We start from the raw sequence: 24444 nt of genomic DNA on the forward strand, positions 1-24444 counted from the left end.
TTCTATTGTTACTGATGAGTCTTGTCGTTACAAACGATAAATTACAAATCTTAAATATCCTATACTTTATACACTGAACAAATTATAAAAAAAGATATACATGTCCGTAAGCAATTTGGTATTTTAATATTATTGTTAATGAGATGTGCTTAACATTATCGAAGTAGGATGATCGTTTATTAGTTTTAATGAAAGCGTGTATAAATAAAAACGCTGTAATGACTTCTCAAACTGCGTCATTATTTACGTTAATTTCAGTGACTCAAGGGATAGATTTCCCATACCTATCAAATCCTCGTTTTCAGTAGCTGACAAAATTGCTGGCTTTTATGTCGGACGATGCACTTTACAGAACCGATAAACTTGGTATTGTTTAGATGTTCTGCAATGTAATTTGCCCCCTAGCTTGACACTTTAAACTTTTTTTATTCAAGTGTCACTGATGAGTGTGTTGAAGACGAACAGAATTGGATTAAAATTATTTTTAATCAATTATGCGTTTCATATGACTTTAAACACTGAGCAAATTTAAAAAAAAAACAGATTAAGATGTACGTAAGCAATTTGGCATCTAAACTGTATTATTAATTAGACGCTCCTAACTTAATCGCAGTAGGATATTCGTTTATTGGTTTTAATAAAGGCGAAGTGTGTATGAATGAAAGCCTCTAAATTAAAACGGCTCCTTAGTTACCATTCATTGGCTGCTTTGTGTACTATTAATTGTTTGTTTGTCTTTTTCTTATTAAAGCATTGCGATATCAGTTTGTTTTTCGATCTATGAGTTTGACTCCTAATACTAGTGAGCAAAACTTCGTTTTCGGTAGCAGTTAAATTTTTCCGGATTTTGGGACGATCGGTATACTTCATAGAACCAACAAACTTAGTATTGGTGAGTTGCTTTTCGACTTAATTTTACCGTTATAAATTGTTTGATTCGTGCATCACTAGTGAGTATTTTGTAGACGAAACGCATGTCTGTCGTACAAAGTTATAATCCCGGTATTAATGATATATCTATTGATTCTTGTCCTTGATATAAATCACGTAATTGCTACTGGACGTTAAAAAAATAAAATTTTATTTTGAAGACACCGAAATACATGCACATATATATACATTATATTGGTATTGTAGATATCCCACAAAGAAGTTAACCTTCTTCCTCTTAACCTTGGATATAATTCCTGATCATGATAACAATATATGTGATAATAAAATAAACTAGAACAATCTGGCTTAGAATAAGTGTAGAATTCATGTATTTCTATGTTGTTCATGCGCTGTTTAATTCCAAATAAGAAAAAAAAACTATATTAAGTTAAGAACGTGCATTTAGCCTTCTATTAACGTGTGTGAGAGGTCATATATCAAAGTGGATTCGTCACTGGAAAGCATGTTATCATTCTCATGACTTTCTTTTCAATTTCTGAAATTAGTTCAAACATAACTTTTGATTTTTTAACCCTGTATTCCACCATTCCCCATGTGAAATTATAATGTTTAAGAAATAATACTTTGAACGACAAAATTATTTTATATTTCTTCTTATGTGACGTTTCTATTTTCTGACGTCGTACACGCGAAACAATGAAGATGCTTTTTGTGTTTTTGTTAAATATTTGTTTGTTTTAGATTTTGACACAATGATGACAACTTAACTCATATTGTGATTATTTTACCTATTATGTCTGTTTGTTCACACATCGTTGTAAATATAATGGCATTTGATGCGACTGTCATTCAAGTGAGACGTTTAGCGCTATAAAACCAGGTTCAATCAACCATTTTCTACATTTGTAAATGCCTGTACCATGTCAGAAACATGACAGTTGTTGTCCATTCGTTTGATGTGTTTTATCATTTGATTTTGCCATTTGATTAGGGACTTTCCGTTTTGAATTTTCCTCGGAGCTCAGTTTTTTTGTTCCGACCGTGCAAGGGCTGTTTAGACGGTCAAGGTCGTTAAAAACTTCCATTTGTCAGTATTTTTGTGATTTATTTTTGTCACATTGATATGGCGTTTTCAGGTTGCACGGGGATAGTAATAGTGTATCACAGCTACATTGCAATTACTAGCTTTAGACTTTTGTGACAAACCAGCATCGTAGATCAACATCAGTATCGTGAACTTTATTGCTTTGACTTTTAGCCATAGATGAATAACAGGTTTCCATTGACTGTTGTGGATACCAAATTAACTTAAGTGTCATAACAGTCGGCTAACTTCTTCACGAAACCTTTTTCAAAACAACAGAGCCATGTTTTCTGTTCATCTTTCTACCTAAAATCTGATTCTATTTCATGTTGTAAAAGTGAAAAAAGAAATATAATATACCTCAGGCATAGATTACCTTAGCTGTATTTGGCAAAACTTTTAGGAATGTTGGTCCTCAATGCTCTTCAACTTCGTACTTTATTTGGCCTTTTTAACTTTTTTGGATTCGAGCGTCACTGATGAGTCTTTTGTAGACGAAACTTGCGTCTGCCGTATATATATAATTTAGTCCTGGTATCTATGATGAGTTTATCACTCTTGTATTACTGATTCTAAAGTCAAAGATAGATAGAAGTAATAAATCAAATTATGTTCCATTTAATTATCAGTTCTGTTTTTGGAGTCATTAAATACTTTATTTGATAATATGAATATGAAAGTTGAAGGAGAAACAATTTTCAGATTCAAATTTAGTTCTGACTGTATCCATTAGATTATCTTTCATATTGTGAATTGTTTTTTAAGCAGAGGTCTTAAAACGTTAAGAGAATAAACAGTTGCACTTCAAATTCGTTATATTTTGATTACGATTTATTTTTTCTTATGTTACCGCTATTGTTAAAAGTCATGGAAAAGCTATATTAAATTAAACTTATATCGTGAAAAGATTTATAAAAAAATAAGTGTCTTTATTAGATTATCTGATTCCCAGACTATTCTTTAGTTAAAAGGATAATAACAGTAAACGTAAGATAATATATCAAAATTTGAAATGTAGATAGATGATGACAGGTTACAAAACAGAACATGATTAACACGTAAGAACAAAATATTTAGCTCCTTATAACAGCAGTAAACAAAAATACCAAACCTAAAAATGATAGGTAATATAGCAAACTCCGAAACAGTGATGAAGTTGTTTCGCTCAACCTTATTTTACGGGAAATGTAACGTAGCAAGTAGAATGTTTTGATCTGAGCGTCACTTGTGAGTCTTATGTAGACGAAACGCGCGTCTGGCGTATTAATTATAATCCTGGTACCTTTGATAATTATTTACCACTGTTTCGGAGTTTGGTTGTATTGAACACATCTCAAAGGAAGCAGAGATAGTGTTGGAATATACAGTATACAAACATTTCATGTATGATTGTACCTTTTTGTAGTTTTTTTTCGCATTTCCTTTAAAACATGTAAAGATGAGATAAAATGAAGAATCTTTGATTTATCAAAATACATGTACTTAAAAAATGTCGTGAACTTGTATTGCTTTGACTTTAAGCCAAAGATGAATATCAGGTCTTCCATTGACTGTTCTGGCTACCAAATTAACCTAAGTGTCATAAAGGTCGGCTAAGTTCTCTACGAAACCTCTTTCAATATAATTAAATCAAAGTCATGGTTACTGTTAATCTAACTACATATTTGGATGGCAGTGTGAATCAAATTTTAATCTAATTATCTTTTAACCGAGGGGCGAAAGATACCAGGAGGACAGTCAAACTCATAAAAGTACATAAAATCTGAGTCTGTTTCATGTTGCTAAAGTGAAAAAAGAAATATAATCACTCTTGTGTTACTGATTCTAAATTCATTTAAAAGAGTTTAATGACTATACAAATATATACAAATATAAAAATTCTAAGATACAGTCAAATCAAAGATGCTCTAGTTTTTAGATTTACACATGTTTGATAATTTTGGAGTTAAGCGGTTTCTTATACAGACAATCTGCGTTGCAGATGTTTTAGATTTTAGTTTTGAATGTCTTTTTGTTTAGTAAACTGTTGTTTGTTTCACGTCATTTCTATTTTTCTGCCATTGTATAATTGGGTTCCCTTCGACTTATGATTGTCCCTTTAAGTATCTTCTGTCTTCTTGTTTTTTTTTTCAATTATGCAACTGTTTATAATTTTGTTTAAATGTCGTTCGTTTAGTGTGTGGTTGTTCGAAGAATTGAAAAGAATGTGAAATGCAGATGTAAAAGTTAAAAATATTATCAGTTCTGGTTTTGGTGCCATTAAATGCTTTTTTTGATGATATGAATATGAAAGTTGAAAGGAGAATAAATTCTATGATTCTAATTTAGTCATGACCGTATCATTAGATTATCTTTTAAATTAATATTGTGAATTATTTTCTTAGAGGATTCAAACTTTAAGAGAATAAAAAGTTGGTCCTCAGGGCTCTTCAACTTCGTACTTTTTTGGCATTTTTAACATTTTTTTATGTGAGCGTCACTGATGAGTTTTTTGTATACGAAACGCGCGTCTGGCGTAAATATAAAAGTTCAATCCTGGTATATATAATGAGTTTTTTTGCACCTCAAATTCGTTATATTTTGAATACGCATTTCTTTTTGTTATGGTAACGTAATTGTTAAAAGTCATAGAAAAACAATATTAAATCAAACTTATATCGTAAAAAGATTTATAAAAACATGACTATCTTTATTAGATTATCTGATTTCCCAGACTATTCTTTAGTTAAAAGGATAATAGCAGGAAACGAAAAATAATATATACGATGACAGTATGTAGAAAAAAGCAGTAAACAAAATTATTTAACCCAAAAATGGTATCTTTTATAGAGCATCTCAAAAGTAGCAGAGATAGTGTTGGAATATAATAATCCAATCATACAAAAAAAATCATTTATTACTCTTTTTTTTGTTTTGTAGTTTTTTGCATTTCCTGTTAAAGACAAGATAAAATGAAGAATCTTTGATGTTTCAAAATACAAGTATAGATAAATGTTCAGTGCCTAATGAAACCGCCAAACTAGATTCTAGACAGTCATTTATAAATTTCGTGTAAGTGGACATTGTTTTTAGGAAATTTAAAATAATCTAAACTTACGAAATATCTTTAAATAAAAGAATGAATTTCCATCACGCATAGTTCTAATTTTCCTTGTCTTTGCTTTATCGTTTGGTGCTCTCTGGCCTTTGAATTAGATTGTGAATTTTCAAATATGTTGCCCTTGGTCATCACTGAAAAGAAATTATTTACCGAAATGTACATTTGGTGCAAGAAATCAATAACATTGATTTTACTTTTCTACATTGGCTAGAGGTATAGGGGGAGGGTTGAGATCTCACAAACATGTTTAACCCCGCCGCATTTTTGCGCCTGTCCCAAGTCAGGAGCCTCTGGCCTTTGTTAGTCTTCTATTATTTTAATTTTAGTTTCTTGTGTATAATTTGGAAATTAGTATGGCGTTCATTATCACTGAACTAGTATATATTTGTTTAGGGGCCAGTTGAAGGACGCCTCCGGGTGCGGGAATTTCTCGCTACATTGAAGACCTGTTGGTGACCTTCTGCTGTTGTTTTTTCTATGGTCGGGTTGTTGTCTCTTTGGCACATTCCCCATTTCCATTCTCAATTTTAATATTGTTGAATATGATCTTGGTCTATAAAAGAGAGGCGAAGGATATCAAAGAGTAGCTCAATCTCACTGTTCATAAATGATTTGACAACGCAAAGGCTAGAATAAGAAAGTGACCAACAGAAAAACAATAGTACACCAAACAACATAGAAAACCAACTCCTGCGCAACACGAAAACTGGGGTTGATCTCAGGGTACAGTACGACAAGTGTAAAATCGTTTACAGATGTTTATAGTTGAAACACCAATGGAACTATTATTCATAAAACTTATCAACATAATTAAGAACCTATGAAGAAAATGCGCGAAAGAACTTACATGAGTTCGTGAATATGTCAATGAAAACAGGTGCACTTGGTCCAATTAATTTTATGGAAAATAATTAAAATGCAGCGTTCGTTTAAACATTGTGACAAAAATGTACATAGTTTTACAATTTGTAAAAATGTAGAGAAAAATTTCATAGCAACTCTTTGTAACTGTTTCCCGTCTGCCGCTGATCTCCTACAAAATATCTGTCATGCTATTAGATGGCTGTAATTGCTGAGGTACTTAAAGATTTACAAATTATTGAATACGTATTGAAAAATAATGAAAATCCTAGCATGATCATCATCGTTTTACTTTTTGTATTCGTGACATTTTAATTTCCTAATTTGACCTAACAATCCTTTAAAAGCCCTGAATATGAACTGGTTTACATGCTGACATTGACATAGTAAAACTTAATGTAGTGAGACTGTCTTACTTAAAAATGAAACTTAGTAATAATTTTAGATATCATAAATATGATTTATCTCTTTTTTATATTTTTAAAAGCTTTTGGTTATATTTAGCACAAGGTCTCATTTATAACTTTAAGAATAGAATGAAATTATTCATAAATTAGAAAGTGGGTCTCCTATTTACCAAGCGTGCATTATGTGTCAGATCTGACTCATCATCTTACCATTGGTTCTTAACTTCCATTATTATATCAGATTTCATTTGATCATAATAGTTTAATTTTATTTAGATCAAAGCCCTCTAATAGCCCTGCAAAATTATGAATGAATTTGATATAAAGAATGACGAAAAACATGTGTAATATAACTATTGCAACTTGAAAGTGACAAAAAGATGTTATGAACGTTTTGCCCTACATGCAAACACTTATATAGATTGTAATACTATATGTATTATTTTCTTAGATTGATTAAACGAACGGTGCTTTTTATTTTGTTGTTATTCTATTAAAATAGTTGGACAAAAAAGACAAGTTTGAATAAACTTATTCATAAAGTTATTATAAGTTCTGTTATACATTTCGGTGTCTGTTCTAAAATTAATTTTAACATTGATAAAATTAACGGTACCAATTTTCTTGCACCAGATGCGCATTTCGACAATACATGTCTCTTCAGTGATGGTCGTGGCCAAAATATTTGAAATCCAAAGCTTATATAAAAGATGAAGAGCTATAATTCAAAAGGTCCAAAATATATAGCCAAATCCGTGAAAGGAATCAGAGCTTTACATGAGGGAGATACATTCCTTAATTTATAATAATTTCTATCATTTTGTAACAGCAAATTTTAATGACACAAACAATCCGTATTTTCATGCCAGTACCGAAGTACTGGCTACTGGGCTGATGATACCCTCGGGGACTAATAGTCCACCAGCAGGGGCATCGACCCAGTGAAACGTTTTATTGATGACCAAAATATAGTAATGCTTAAATTCTAATTCGTAAACTCAAACGAACATAACATATTTATCAAATAACCACAAACTCTTACATGGGAGACGCCACTTGCAGAGACAAGCACACATTTTATTATAAATATGAGTACATGTATAATATTGTGGAAAGTTCTTCATATAAATACACAGGTATTAAGCAGCTTGTACATGTACTGGTTTCCCCATACTAGTGGTCTACAAATCTGAAAATAGATAATACAATTAATAATATTATTTATTTGGTAAAATGCTACTGTACACTTTGACTGCAATGGCTCGAGTGACTTTAAACCACCTGAGTTCACTTGTGCATAAACTCAATAACCCAATCGAACCGACCTTACTATAATTAACCAAACACCAGTCAACTATAAACAAACAACATTTTTATATGTTCGACTTTTGTACAACTTTGATAAATACATAAACACGTTAATACATATATGGTACAACATCCTAGTGTCCCTTAATTTTGAAAAAAACAGAAAATACTGACATGATTTATAACAAACCTTTTTAAATTGTTCGTTTTTTAAAGTATAAAGAAAATAAGGTTTTAATTCCTTTAGCACTCAATTGACTTTAGACGGATTTGGCGACCTGTCCTTTTTTCGTATAGCTTTTTGGTTCTTTTCATCCTTGGCATTCAGGTATTAGCTGTTAAGCTTTACTGATGCAGATAAAACCAGAAAAGAGCTTAGGACACGCATGCATATTGTTGGTTGTCTGTTGGTCATAGATGCTAAGAATACGTTCAGTAGACGATTCTTTAGCATTGTTCAGGTATAATAAGGTATTTACAAAAATGTTTTACTAAACTTAAGGATGCAATTTAAACACTTACGGCGTTGTATCTACTATTTTGACAAAGCCTATAGATTTTTTTTATGCTGTCACTGTCAAATTAGAGGCAACAGTAAATAAACTCATCATAGATACCAGGATTGAAATTTTATATTAACGCCAAACACGCGTTTCGTCAAAAAAAAGACTCATCAGTGACGCTCGAATCAAAAAATGTTTAAAAAAGGCCAGATAAAGTACGAAGTTGAAGAGCATTGAGGACCAAAATATTCATAAAAGTTTTGCCAAATACACCTAAGGTTCACTATTCTTGATGTATAACAGCCTTAGTATTTTCAAAATTCAAAATTTTGTGAACAGTAGATTACCGCTGGTAAAATGTGTTATACTTTATGAATATACATGTAATTCAATAGGAATACAAAAACTGAGGTAATATTATGAACTAAAATCGGGACAAGACATGCTATGTATGCATTTCATGCATTGCTACACTCAGTAAACAGATCACAATAAGAAATATAACACAATGGGTAATTTATTACTAGATCAGACGATTATTCTGAGTTATTAAGGTATATGACTGCAACAACACACCGCCACTGAATTGAAACATATGTTGTTTGCGGGATTAGACACCGGCATAGTGTATAGGCAAACCAATTCATGATATTGAGCAAAAATAAATGTAGTATCAATTACAGTGAGTCTTCCTCCTAACCATATTTAAGTATTTTTCGTGGCAAAAGCTTATCTATGTTTTTGAGTCGATTGTGAACTTGCAGCCACGATGTTACATGTCAAGTAAGATATGAAAACGTCATTCTATGAGTCAAATGGCATGTCATTGTTGAGAAGCGGGATGCTGTCATTAGAAAAGCGTCAATGATATGTGTCATTCGTCTGTATGTTTCAATATCCAGAAAATATTGATATAGAAAAGACCTTATATAGTTTCGGTAGTATCTTTAATTTCAAGTTCACTTGGGTGCTTGAAAAGCTAAGCACTCAATGCAATATTGATCATTAAGTGACAGGACATCACCAATATAACCGAAAAAGTGATTAAAGAACTCTCGAGGTGATAGTTTCTGCTAAATGCTGAAGGCCTCACTGTCAATTTGAGATTAAACAGCACTGTAGTTTTTTGTTGGGTACTAATACGCTTAATAATTTTGATTTTGTTTTCATTTTCGTTGACCATTATTCAATAAACCCAATACCGTATCACTTTTCCACATCTCAGGGAGTACCCTTTCTGGCAGGTTACACAGGCTAACAGAAACTTAGTGAATGTGATACTAACGTACGGCGTTGAATTAGGTTCCCGGTGGACATGTTTATAAGATAGCCTTTGTCTGGTATGCTCTGTTTCTACGCCAACAAGCCCTACAGCTACTGAAACTTTAAGATAGTGTAAGATAATTTTATAAGCAAACTTTTCGTAGTAAACTTACCTAGTTTGTGAACAGAAAATTACATATGAGAATGTATCATTTCAATTATGTCAGAACCGAAACGATGCTACTTCCCCTGAAAACCATCACCAACAGTTTTAAAGCAGTGAAGATACGCGTTCTGCAATATTTGTACATACCTTCGCACATTATATATTGTTAGTTGATAGTATCCTCTTTCTTTGTCAATCTTAGTCAAAGGTAGTATGTTAATGATTCAAATTCTACCAGACAGCATTGTCTACTAGTATGTCTATGTCTTTTAAATATTGTTTTATATACATTTCAGTATAATCCTATGTTTTATTTGTAATTTTACTTTTTGGAGTTTTATCTTTGATATCTAGTTATTTTGCATTTGACTTTTTCTAGTTTATTTCATATTTTTTCTTGTTACCATTTCAAAACATTATTTTGATTTTAAACATACTTTTTTTAAACTTGCTATTCTCGTATATCATACAAATATAGAAATATAACTTAACATTATTTAGAGTATCTTTGATTTGAAAGATTTTTCATCAAATGTCATAAAATTATTACTTATTCGTGTACAACTGTGCAACAGGGACGAAAGATACCAAATGGACATTTAAATCCACGAGTTGAAAATAAACTGACAACGTCGTGGCTAAAAAGAGAGAGAAAAACAACAGTACAGAAAACACGAAGAATGAACAGGCGAACCCAACAAAAAACTGGGCTTATGTCAGGTGCTCTGGAAGGGGTAAGCATATTCTGCACCATATTTTGCACCCTTCGTGTTTTTCATCTTATTATAAACTAGTTATACGTCTAATTTTCTAAGTCACATTTATGGGAAAGGGACGGTATTGTAGTAAAAACAGTTGAAGGTATCCGTTGTCATCTGTGAAACAAATATTCCCTTTCTGTTAACTGGCAGTTATTAAAATATCAAAATTAAATCTTTCTCAAATTAAAACATCATTTCGTGTTTCAAACTATATTTAAATTGCAAAACATTTTAAGTCATAACTAATTATTGCATTCTAAGGGAGGTAACTCAAATTTCTTATTATGTATTGAAATGTGACATATTTTACTCGGTTGGCTAGTAAAATATTGAACTTGTATTTCACATCAAGTGTTCTGTGATTTTATTATGTTTTCTGAAATGTTGATATCTTTCGCTTCAAACATGTTTTTCCAAAAGGTTGTAAGTCACGATCATATTTTTAAACATCAGTATGAAGATTTGTAGATAAAATAAATTTAATTTACCTTCAAAATTTCTCGTTTCAATTTTGAATAAAGGCAACAGTAGTACATCGCAGTTCAAAAGTCATAAAAAGATTGAGAAAAAAACAATTTCAGGTTACAAACTCAAACCGAGGGAAACATATCAACTATAAGAGGAATACAACGAGACAACAGAAACACTGAAGTGCAACAAAAACAAACGCCAATGCAACATACATTAGATAGAACTATTTGATAACAACTATGATATTCCTTACTTGGAACAGGGCGTTTAAAGAAAAATGCTGGGTCAAACCTGTTTTCATAGCTAGGCAAGCATACCGTTTATATGGCAATGTTGTTTTTTTGTCTAAAATGGCATCACTACGTGACAGAAATACATCACAAACAAACGCAAGATCAATCAGCACAGAGAAACGTACAAATAAAATATCGATTGACTAAAACGGATCTTAGGTCATGAAAAATTCAGTATACTAACGATCGATTTTAGTCTTTAGAGTTTTGAAACGCAGGCCAGCATAGAGTTTCAAACCGGATTAAATTGATAGAATTGTTTTGTTTTGTTTATACATCCATTCATCTAAACCAAGGAAAATATTTTATCATTATAATAGGATATGTAATTTTTTTCTACTGTATTGCTGATTCGTACATCTCTTTTAAAACACAATAAGTTATCAAAACATTATAGCCGTTTTACAATTTTTCAGATAAAAAGAAAAAATGAACTAAAACAAAGTATACGTCGAATGATGGTTATTGAACGGAAAGCCAGACCTTTCGTTTATGTTCCGACTCCTTCCTATAAAATTTACGCTTGATGAATTTGGCCATGCTTAGGTCCGTGTTGGTCGTTTATCATGTTTATCTCCTGACGATTCTCACATATTAATACATCCCCGGCTATTAAATGTGTGAGTTTAAGCGTTCCTGGTGAAAGCTTATCCATGAAGCACTTCGGACGCACGAATTAATTGATTGTTATTTCCATTTTTAAGCACTGTCACTGATGAACTATTAGCCCCCAATCGTTTTATCAGCAAAGTAATCTGTGGTCCGTTGAGAACATAAGTAAGTATTAGGAACATTGGGTTCCAACTCTCTAGTCAATGTTGACCGTAGATAGATTTGTCTTTTGTTTTAGATCCCTAAGGTGTAGTGATATAGCTCCTCACCTTTCAACGTATCTTTACATAAATCAACTTGTTGGGGGTTTGAGGGTTCCTGGTGATGATCAATCAATAAAAGCTCTTTGGATTCCGAAAATTAATAAAGCTTTATTAGCATTTACTAGCACTGGGTCGATACCACTGTTAGTGAACCACTTTACTACTGGTTGTCTTTTTGTGTACTCTTGTTGTTTGTTGGTCGTTTTTTTCTTTCTTTTTTTTTAACCATGGCGTGGTTAGTTTATATTCTACATATGTTATTCCAAAATTTCTATTATGTCATAAATCTTTAACCGTTTTTATGTACTTAAAGCGATACTTTCAAATGTTTGGGTTTGGATAATCCTGGTGAAGATAAGAAAACATTTCATATTTACAAAATTTATAAAGTTCAACATTCATTGTGTATCCTTTTCATACAGGTCATTACGTTTTATCACTGTGACTCTTGAAATAATATCGACTTCGGATTGCGTCCTTTGTGAATATGTTTCATTTGATTGATTAAAACACATGTAGACCTCATCAAAAGGCCATGATTGTAATGTTATGTGGTATGCTAATTTCTAGTAACAATCTTTTGATTTGAGCGTCACTGATGAGTCTAATGTAGACGAAACGCGCGTCTGGCGTACTAAATTATAATCCTGGTACCTTTGATAACTATTTACACCACTGGGTCGATGCCACTGCTGGTGGACGTTTCGTCCCCGAGGGTATCACCAGCCCAGTAGTCACCACTTCGGTGTTGACATGAATATCAATAATGTGGTCATTTTTATAAATTTCCTGTATACAAAACATTGAACTTTTTGAAAAACTAAGGATTTTCTTATCCCAGGCATAGATTACCTTAGCCGTATTTGGCACAACTCTTTGGAATTTTGGATCCTCAATGCTCTTCAACTTTGTACTTGTTTGGGTTTATAAATATTTTTGATTTGAGCGTCACTAATGAGTCTAATGTAGACGAAACGCGCGTCTGGCGTACTAAATTATAATCCTAGTACCTTTGATAACTATTTATGCTTGGTCATCCTCTGATATTGTAGATGTATAATGGTTCATTTTCTCTTTATGTTTTCTTACACATAACTTGTAGTATGGCTATTTTCTATTTCCGGTGACCCATAGTTCGATCGGCAATATAACGTCTTATCTGACATATTTTAAGCATGATGCATTTGTATCTTAAAAAATACATTAGTTCCATTTTCCGTATATATACAACTTGCCAGACAACAAAAGGATTTAGTCAGTTGATTTATTTCTGTAAATCAATGAGAAAACAGAAAGATGCATTGCACAAAAAGAACGTTAAACTGTTTTTCACACTTGTGGTAAGGACCGGTGGCTATATGGCTGAAGGTTCCGGGTTTGATTCTGACTCGGGGAGCTGGAAATATCGGTACTTTAGTATGGTGACTTTCACACTTCCATACATATCTCTGGTACAAAGACCGGAGTTTAAACAAGAATGGATACTTTGGTTAAACTGGCCTCCGGTTTTGACCAGGAGAAGAATATTTAGTCATCTATTTGGTTTGTCTGTTCCCTCCGAGTTGCCCGAGCTTCATTTCGGCTCCTTCCGCCATAATAACAGACTTCCCAGTGTCCTAAACTCTTAAAGTGTTGGATTCGGGTTGTCCTTGGTGTTGTGTTGTACGTTAGTTGGTAACACGTCTATATTGATTCAAATATGGAGTGTAATAAGATACCACTGTACCCTCGCAGCTATCGATAGGAAAAGAGTATCTACAAGATCATACATCCCAAATGTACTAATACTTTGATAAGATAATAGCACTCATTCTGTGCTGTTCATTGTACACTCTTTTCTGGACATATGTGCACTCGTACTGTATTGCGCATTGTATTGAGTTCTCTATGTCTCTTGCATGTAAGTAAACCAGAAAACAACACATCTTTCCAAGCAACTAGGGTCTGCGTTATCACCTGTCAACTGTCTTATATACCAAAAACCAGACAATGTCTAAGTGCTAAATGATAGACATACTGTCTGATTACAAGCAAAAGTTTTGAATGTAATCAAGATAATTATATAATTATTTCGTTGTCATTCACATAACCATAAAACCACCTATCTTCACTTATTCTTACAACATTTGTATAAACTTCAAGATTATAAAAAAACCGGTTTTTTTCTAAAGTGAACATTGATTGGTTAAATATTTCTCAGTCATGTCCTGTTTTTGAATTTGTTTGTTAGCTTTTTGGTCATGAATGTTTGTCTCTAATATTTAATTAACTGTGCATTTGTATTCAGATATCGCAGATCAAATTTATTCGTTCATTGTTTAATCATACGTTTTTTGATTGAGTTAAGTCTGCCAATTGATATTTTATCGTATGTTTTTCTTTGTTGTGATGTTATGCTATTGTTTTAGAAAAAGGGAGAAGGTTTGGATCCATTAAAACGTTTAATCCCGCTGCAAATGTTTGCACCTGTCCTAAGTCAGGAATCTGATGTACAGTAGTTGGCGTTTGTTTATGTAATATATACGTGTTTCTCGTTTCTCGTTTTGTTAATATAGATTAGACCGTTGGTTTTCCCGTTTGAATGGTTTTACACTAGTAATTTTGGGGCCCTTTATAGCTTGTTGTTCGGTGTGAGCTAAGGCTCCGTGTTGAAGGCCGTACTTTAACCTATAATGGTTTACTTTTTAAATTGTTACTTGTATGGAGAGTTGTCTCATTGGCACTCACACCACATCTTCCTATATCTATTAATTCCAACATGTTTTTCAGAGATATTAATCTAACTGGACTTCTTAAATTCATAATTAATGTTACTAAATCATTGAAATCCCCATACCAAACAAATGCTTTAAAAGTATTTTTCTCAATCCTCTAATAAGGTTCATGATACTGTACTAATTCAAAACGTGATATCTATTGAAAAAGGGTATTGCAGACTATGGATAATGGTATGGATTTAGAGTTGCCTATAATTTCCAAAATCTACTACATTTGAACTCTGGTAGATTTGTGTCTCATTGGCAATAATACCACATCTTATTTTCATAACATCACAATAATAACATATACACAAAGTAAAAAGTTAAGCACCCCCTGATATATTACATTATATTTTGTTTACCGAAATGTAAATTGGAATATCAATATAGAATTTAACAAGACCAATGTTCCTTAAAAAAGATGTGACCATACAGTTTTGACCGGTTATTAAGATATGGACGTATCATGCACGTGAACCATGCCTCCTATGCGTATCAAAAATGCAGTTTCCCCCTGCTTCAAATTTCAGTATTCAAGCCTGGCGATTTGAAAATTTTATTCACACTCTGTGAACATGTTACGAAGACGAATATCGGAGGCTCAAAGATGGCAGATTATCGGCATGTGGTCATCAGGGTTATCTTATAAAGCTATTGGACGTCAGATGGGCTACCATTATACTGTAGTCGGCAGGCTTGTGCAGAAACACGTCCAAACCAATAAAGTAAAAGACTGGCCAAGATCCGGTAGACCATTGGTAACATCATAGCATGAAGACAGGGCACTGCAACGCCTGGTTAGACGAATGCCATTCGCAACAAAAGAGAATTTAACAGCTCTTACCCAGAACCTTAAGGAACCGGTTGAAATCAGCAAAACTGAAGTCAAGAAGAGTAATAAGACGTCCCTGTTAACTGATCGACATCAACAACTGCGTTTGGCATGGTGCGTAGATCGCCGTGGTTGGATCCATTGGTAAGACAAGAGCCGGTTTCTTTTGCATGTAACATATGGAAGACTGAGAGCTTGGAGACATACAAATACAGCGTATACCCCAAGGAACTTCAAAGCAACTGTCCCTTACGCTTGAGGCTCTGTGATGGTATGGGGAAGCATCTCTCCTGACTGCAAATTGGACCTGGTGACTATACGAGAAAACCTTAATGGTGATCAATATATCAGAGAAGTTCTTCGGTCAGTAGTTGTACCTCATTTTGATAACGACCCATTAGCTGTAAGACCTGTGTTTATGGATGACAACGCTAGGCCGCATCGTTCAAGGGCGGTTACCACATTTCTTCAAGGCGAATCAGTAAATGCTCTTCAATGGCCTGTCATGAGCCCGGACTTAATCCGAAAGAGCATACTAGTATTTGAGACACGTAAGGCCGTCAGGTACAGCAACCGAACCACCTGTACAAAATTTACGTCAGTTGGAAGCAGCGTTGCACCGGGAATGGCGGAAAATACCACAACAGGAAATCTGACGACTTACTGGAGGGATGAGAAGCAGGGTTGAGGCCTGCATCCAATCACGTGGTGGTTTCACACGATATTGAATACTGAACTATGGATAACGTTAACAGACTTACAATGGACGTTTTCTAAATGAAATGACATTAGTATCATGCATAACGAACTCAGAAGGTCCATACTTAAAATGAACACGTTTTAGTGTATAAACGGGACTTGTGGTTTTGTGACAATCTTATCATTTTTGTTGCAATTTGTTGTGTATTTCTTAGAGCTTATGTTATGTCCTTAGAGTCTGCATTACTAAATATGGCACCAATTGTCCCAGGATCCCATGTCCATAATCGTAATATTTGTCAATTCGAAAACATGTGGGGTGCTTAACATTTTTCTTTTTGTATATTAACTTTATACATCACATAACCAGACAGTTAATGTCCTGCACCATTGAAACCATAAATAAATTTCAAGATGAAGCACAGTAGTAAAAAGATTTTTCATTGCTATATAGTCATCTCTCAGTATAACTATTTTTTCCGATTTTTTTCCCCAAGCTGTGACCATAAGAATCCACCTTGAAGTTTTGTTCCAATCAAGCAATGGCAACTTAAGCTACCATCAGGACCCATTTTTTTCTGTTTAAAGTCAAAAGTAAAACAACAAAAATACTGAACTCAGAGGAAAATTCAAAACAGAAAGTCCCATATCAAAAGCTAAAACACACCAAACAAATGGATAACAACTGTCACATTTGTGTCTTGGTATGGGCATTTTCTTATGTAGAAAATGTGGGATTAAACCTGGTTTTATAGTAACATTGACCTTTACCTAACCATCTGGCACTAAAATAAAAAGGATTCATCCCTTTTCATTATATTTTCCATCTGTATCTTTTTCCTTTCAATAAAGTAAGAAATACATAAGTCATCATTTGAGACAGAAAGACTGATGGAAGAAGTGATTCTTCAATGCTCCTGAAATTTTTGTGTAGGATAAACAGAAATATAAGACAAATTAGTTTATTTGCGATGTTTATTACAACATCATTAGACAGAACAAAATACTGGTAAATGAAAGAACACACAAACATTTAAAAAACAAAAATCTACAACTAATAAAAACAAGAGAATGTTTCCATAAAGGAATGTCATCAGGTCTATATATAGAATTGTAAGTTCACTTTTGATAAGCACTTGAAAACTGAGACTTCTGTTTATGATCATGTAAATTCAAAATGTATGTATACATATTAAGATAATTGCTGAAAGCTTTTTCATAACAACATGTAAATGAAAAAGAGAAGTTACTGTTGAATAGCTTCTAGTGTAGTTGTATCAACCATCAGAATTTTATTACAGACTAAAATCTTACAGCCGAGACAAAATATCCTACAAAATATTAGTAACTACATTTTTTTTTTACTATTTAATTATTGAAGCTAATTTTTTTTCAACTTTTTTGCTGTAGCAAGCCATTCTTATTTTCTCTAAATTGCATCAATTGGTTGTTCACAAAACTGATTAGCCCTTTCCCTTGGTTCAAGTTGAACCAATGAAATAATAGCCTCAGGTAACAATAATTTTCTAAACAGTAGAATGAAATTCAAAAGTAGTTCCAATTTTAACATAAATTACAAAGTGAATACTGATATTGACAAAACATTTTAATGTGTTAACTTGTTTTTTTCTTGATGTAATTTTCAAAAATTCTTCAAACAACATTTAAATTAATGGGCCATCCCCCTATCAAAAAGTGCAGTCAAAACACATATGTGTGAAAATTTTCCATAGCCAATATCCACAAACCCCTAAAAAAATCTGACCATTTATTTTCTTTTCTTTCAATTAAACCTCAATTTTCCAAGTTAAAACTTACAAAAAATGATAATTTTAATTAAACTGAAATAATGGAATGTATAAAATACATTATCAGATAATATGTCTATCTAGGAATGACTTAGTTTTCAATACAGCATCAAAAATTCTAAATGTAAATTCAATCAAAAATCTAAACCGATCTAAACTAAATTTTAAGTTGGAAGCCAGCCATTCATTTAAAACTCAATAAATGTATACAATATAAAAACAAATATAATATTTCACAAATTTTTTTCTTTTTTCTCCAAAAAGAGGAAAAAGAAAATTGATAGTATATACAAATTAATAGGTAAAAATAAATAAATTAGTAATACAACAATAACTGATATTTTACAATTAAAATATTCAAGCCTTTAAAAATAAAAATAGAATCATACCATCAACAGGAACATAATTACTTGCCACGAATTGGGTTCTTTTTAATTCAGAAATTGTGATACTGGCAATATGCTATTTCCAAATCCGATTCCATTCAATTCAATGTTTTCTTTCATGCTATCATGGTATGGTGCTATTTCTATTACTTAACAGCTCAAACATAAAGACTAGTATCATTTACTTAAAGATTGCCACAAAGCAAACACTATAAAGCATCTACTACACTATCTATTCAAAGAGCAATAACTCTTACTCCAAACAGTTCTTCAATTATATGAAGAATCTGACTAATAAAGTTTATATATATATTTTCAATTTTTTGTCTTCTAAGTGTTGTCAAATATATTTTCAAAAATGTTGCTGCCATTAATCCTTTTAATATGTATTGAAGAGTCATAATAACTTTATATTTAATTTTAATATAATTAATTATCTCAAATTCTTTTTTTTTTTTCAGAAATGAAATTTTTTTTTAAATGTTATGACTAGTCGTTTAAAAAATCTGCCCTTTGAATACTTGATATAACAAAATCTGGTCAAAATAAATAAAAAAATCAATATATTTACAATACATCTAAATAGATATTCTAAAAAATATACAATTGTACATTACAAATGATTTTATATTTCATTCCAAGTCTCATGAAACATTAAGCAATACATGTATTCCTAGTGATTTTCAAAATCAAATACATGTTTTTTTAACCTCTTTTCATGTCAAAGAAAATCATTAATAATCGGTTAATAATCAAAAAGATATGTATTATACAGATGTGTCCTCCCTGATTAAACATAAAAACAATAAAATTCTATATACATGATTATCACAGGTTTCTTCTAATAAAAAAGACAATAATTTCCGTTCAAAGCACTGCAATTACATCCAACTAGATATAAATCCATTCCATTTTTAATCACTTTATAGGGAAATTTAAACTCATTTCTAGTAAAAACATGAGCAAATATATATGTATGTATATATATACATAGTCATGGTATAAATAATCTTTAAGAAAAATATCTTGAACACAAACAGTCATCATGTGATTGAGAAAAGCCAAGTCCAGAACACATAGAGATAATTAAATATGGTCATATTCTAAAATTAAGCATCTAGAAGTATTCTCTAATAATACAATGTTAATTTGATGTTTATCTACTGCTAAATATAACTTGGACAAATCATCCAACGGTCTATCATATCATATTTCTACAGCATAAACTCATTATAATTTCTAGTTCATAACCATTAGACTACATTATAAATAATATATAAATTTTAAACCGAAGTTCAAAGGTCACTCTTGTGCAATGTACAGCTACTAAGCATGTTTTAAGTGTCAATAATTCATTCCATAAATAAATCTACTTTGAATTGTCAATCTTTTGCACTCTCTCTCACTTGGAAGATGAGAGCGAAAGACAAAAGAGAGTAAAGCTACAACTCCAATAAAGTTCTCACGAGAAAAGTACTAAAGAGACAGTTTAACTACTACACAAAAAAAATCTTGTTTCTTGAATCTGTTTGGGTGCTATTATGTTGAGTAAGTGAGTGGCAGCGGAATACTCAGCAGCTCTACATTCCGAGTAACTGTGTAGCAGAATCTACGGAATCTAACATCTTGTCAATGGATGATACATCGACTCCAAGTAGGTTATGTAACATGTCAGCTGTGGAATCCTTTCCAAGAGACGCTAGAGACGGGGTTGAGATCGTAGCAGATGGTGTCGTTGATTTAGAGGTGATGACTGATGGTAGGGTATAATGTCCACGAGATTCCTGAAATAATAAATAACAATTGTTGCTTTTGTTTCTTAAATGATTAGATCCTTTCAGCTAGATAATTATAATGAAACAAATTAAATGGATTTAAATTTCTATAATTCCCATTTGGAAATAAATTTTTAAAAAATTCTGCTGCAATGTTTGTATAATATCTTAAATACTGTAGATTATTTCAAAATTGTGGGTACCAATATTTGTTGATTGTTTTATTTTTCATAGACACTTGATTATGTAAATTAGAATTTTTTTTGCATACAAGTATTATATGAAATTCATATATATGTGTAGCTCACCCTTACACAAAGAAATAATGAAATTGGGTATTGAATAAATACAAATAAGTCCTATGATGTGAATAAACCAGATCTGGGACAAGAAGGAAAAATATTTAGCTCATAAGCCATGGAGAAAAAATTATCTTTTATGTTTGAATTTCACTGATTGAATGATTTTAAAAGTGACAAGCTCAATTATGACACAAGACAATTTACAATTAATCTTTATTAAAATAAATTACATCAGTAATTACCCCAACACTTTCTCCTCCATTTAAACTGGTTCCAAGAGAGATGGAAGGCATTACAGGCATGCTCAAGGCAGGAATAGCCATAGGTAGGCGAGGTAGAATTGGGCGATTGGCAGCCTTATGTGCTGACTGTTCTTCATTGTTGTTTTCAGCTTCGTCATCGCTTGGACTGAGAGATCCAGAATCTGCATGTTTCTTACGATGTCTCATCATGCTGTGTTTCAATGTAAATCTTTTCTGGCAGATGTCACATTCAAATGGTCTTTCTCCTGCAATTAATTATTCCAATTTAATTACATAAATTACATAAAACCAAATTGAAATGCAATAGTTTTAAAAATGTACGTGGATAACTTGCAATTTTCTTAAGAAAAAACCATGAAACTTTGTGAAATTACCTGTTCAAATTCCACACAAATTGACAACTATCAACTTTAAGACCCTTGACTAATAAAATGAACGAACCATCAATTTTAGAGCACTTGTAAAGTTAACCAACTATCAACTATGCTTGCATGTCTTTATAAGTGAACTAATCATCAACTGGTAGACACTTGCTTAAAAAAGTATGACTGTTCATCAATAAATTTCATGATAAAGGTATTACCAATAAAATTAAAACAATACATATACAAATATACTTTTAATTATTTTTTTTCATTATTTAGTCTTGATCTTTTTCAAAAATTGCACTGAGAAAACTTAGGGAGGCTTTCACTTGCAAACAAACCACAACTTGATGTTTGACCAATATTTAACAAATTAAATATATTGTCAACAAATATCTCTACCCTCTATTTTCTAACGTACTAACCTGTATGAGATCTCATGTGTCTCCTAAGGTCTTGTAGAGACCAGAATCTCTTAGGACAAAGGGAACAGTACACTTTACGCTGCATATAATCAGCAGACACAACCTCCATCTTTGGATCGTCAGCATTCTGTCCCGGAATCTCCAAGACAACATCTTGATCCACCTTGTTGAGATTGTTCTCCACAACTTTATCCATGTGTTTCGAAAAATCACCAATGTCGTCAACTTTATTTTTGTCCTTTAAGATCAACCAATCAGAAGTGTGGTTTCTTTCCTGATGAAATAAACATTCTTTTCTACTGAAATATGAGGCATCACATAGGTAGCATTTAAATGGCAGGTCAATATTGTGTTCCTTCAAATGACGAACTAATAATTTACGGGAGACGAATTTCTCACAACATTTCCAGCATTCAGTGATCTTGTCAACATTGTAGTTGTCACGTTCAGGGTTCAGTTGTTTTTCGCCTGTGCCGCTGAATGGGCGGACATCTTCTGTACGTTGTGGAACTTCAGGAGATTCGTCGATTTCTAGGTCATCTTCGTCAGGTTCAGATCTACCACTGGACATCAGTCTGTCCTCAAGGACCTCTCTATCCTATAACAGATTATTGAAAACATTTAAAACACAGTTTAACATTGTATCCAAATGAAAATAATCAAATGACAATACCTTAAACTAAGCCTTTGCTAGCAAAATGATGTCAGACAAATTCAACTATGGGAAAATCAATTGAAATCAAATTTCTTATGAATGCACCCTTTGTGTGATACCCAATAAACAAAATTACACATGGAGATATATAGTGTTCCTTGAATACGAATGATACATTTGATGCAAAACTGAGACAAAAATGTGTATTTTCACTGGTTTCAATCCAACAAAAGGTTAGAAGGTAGGACATCTGTAGCTGCAGTCGGATTTTCCAATTCTAGAAAGAGACAGACAGTATAATTGTATACTTGAAGCAACTTTTTTTCTTTTGACACTTTTTTTCTTTTGACACTTTTTTTCTTTTGACACTTTTTTTCGGGTTTTGTATTTTTCAGCTGTTTTCACCACAATTTGTGTTAGGGTTTTGACTACTATGTTCAGAGAAGAACAAATTTTCACAAGTTTACTATTTATATTCATACTGTTTAACTCATCGCTAGAGTTAGTTTAAATTTGGAAAAGGAACCATGACCAATATCTGTCACGTGTTACTACTTACCATAGACTTATTCATCTGTTCCTCAGCTAGGTAGCTACTGTCATTACTATCGTAGAAACTACCATTAGATCCCAGTCCCCTCTCTTCTGGAGGTATTGTTTTACTCATACCAATCGTCACAACTCTATCTAACTCAGCTAGACCTTCTGGGAGTGAACTGTTTGGATGTCTTTCCTTATAATGCTTCAAAAGATTGCCTGTAATGAGTAAAAGAAACATTTTTCAATATGTGCAAATAATATATATCTAAAAGAGGAATGAAAGATACCAGAGAGAGTGTCAAACTCATAAATCTAAAATAAACTGACAACGCCATGGCTAAAAATGAAAAAGACAAACAATAGTGTTGCTTATAACTTGATCATATATAATATGAGAAATTAATAGTCAATTTGCTAATTATTAAATATGCTGTAGGCTTAACTAATGTCTAATAGTTTGGATATCGAAAAAAAAACTTTGTTATTACAGTATGTCTCTAATGAATTCAACTTTGACTGTTGAGCTGTCTTTTTTAATTTTTCAGGTTAAACATTCATTTGAGCTGCAATAGAAGTCGTCAATCTTATGAAAGTGCATAAAAATATGTACAAGACTATGATTTTTTGATTTTTTTTTTTGTAAGGTACTTATATCAACTCAATTACAGTTACAGACTTTGCATACAGAATTTTTCAACCCGAAATAGGGTAACATATTACTGATGTTACTTTGCATAAGGTCAAGTTATATTAAATATTTTGGTTAGCTCTTTTAACTGTTAATATGTGTATAAATCAATTGAATAGTTTGTATTTACCTTGTGTAGAGAATGAGCTGAATACACATAAATGACATTTATATGGACGATCCATAGTTTGTCGAGACAGCGGGTCCAACATATTTACACCATGTTTTCTTATCAGATGTCTCTCTCGGTTAGACTTGGTTGAGAATGTAACTGGACATCTTGGACATTTAAATGGTTTTTGACCTGGAAACATTAGAATAAATTAGCAATTGGCTTAAAAATTTAAATAAATGATATATTGGTTTAAAAATTTAAATAAATGATATCTCATCTTTAATTCATTTCTTCAGTTTACTATCTATACAGTTACCTAATTGAACAGAGTTATTAAGAGCCTATAGGAAATTAGTACTTGGTGAACTTATAGATTTGTGGTTCTGTCGTACCAGCGAGTTCCACAAAACTGGTATCCCACGAATAATAAATTAATCCAGTGTTCAAAACCAATGACATTTTATGCAACTAATTTTTTAACATGAAAAAAAACATCACATCAAATTACAGTAACAAAATCATACTAACCAGTATGAGTGAGGAGATGTCTTGTAAGGGAGCTAACCCATGGGAATGTTCTTGTACAATATGGACACTGTAGTTTATGTGGAGAGTCAGCGTATGAATTCCTCTTCTTTTTGATTGCACTTTTATCATCCATTTTTTTGTCAACAGTAGTAGGTATATTAAACTGATGTTGTAAGGCTCTTTGCTTCTCTAATCTGGCAAAGTGTTCAAGCTGAATGAGAAAAAAAATCAAATGGTGAAAACAATTATCTTAGATACATAATAATTTGCTTTAAGAACTCTAAACAAATGTCATTTCTATTTTTAAATACATCATGG

The 24444-nt window shown here is 32.2% G+C and overlaps 1 protein-coding gene across 4 annotated transcripts in view; it reads right to left on the reverse strand.

The window, feature by feature from the left end:
- Nucleotides 1–19902: 19902 nt before the first annotated feature.
- The window catches only part of LOC143079386 (ras-responsive element-binding protein 1-like), a 51652-nt gene continuing 47110 nt past the window's right edge, over nt 19903–24444 (reverse strand). For 3 of the 4 annotated variants that reach the window (XM_076254680.1, XM_076254679.1, XM_076254677.1), the window contains 6 exons: nt 24127–24337; nt 23614–23787; nt 22815–23011; nt 21601–22198; nt 20778–21055; nt 19903–20254 (listed from right to left, as the gene is read on the reverse strand). In XM_076254680.1, coding sequence (XP_076110795.1) covers nt 20051–20254; nt 20778–21055; nt 21601–22198; nt 22815–23011; nt 23614–23787; nt 24127–24337 — 1662 coding nt within the window. In that variant the 3' untranslated portion in view covers nt 19903–20050. The remainder of the gene's footprint in view (nt 20255–20777; nt 21056–21600; nt 22199–22814; nt 23012–23613; nt 23788–24126; nt 24338–24444) is intronic. The other variant, XM_076254678.1, reaches the window with a different exon arrangement.

Source organism: Mytilus galloprovincialis, chromosome 6 (genome assembly GCF_965363235.1).
Source record: "Mytilus galloprovincialis chromosome 6, xbMytGall1.hap1.1, whole genome shotgun sequence".
NCBI lineage: Eukaryota > Metazoa > Mollusca > Bivalvia > Mytilida > Mytilidae > Mytilus > Mytilus galloprovincialis.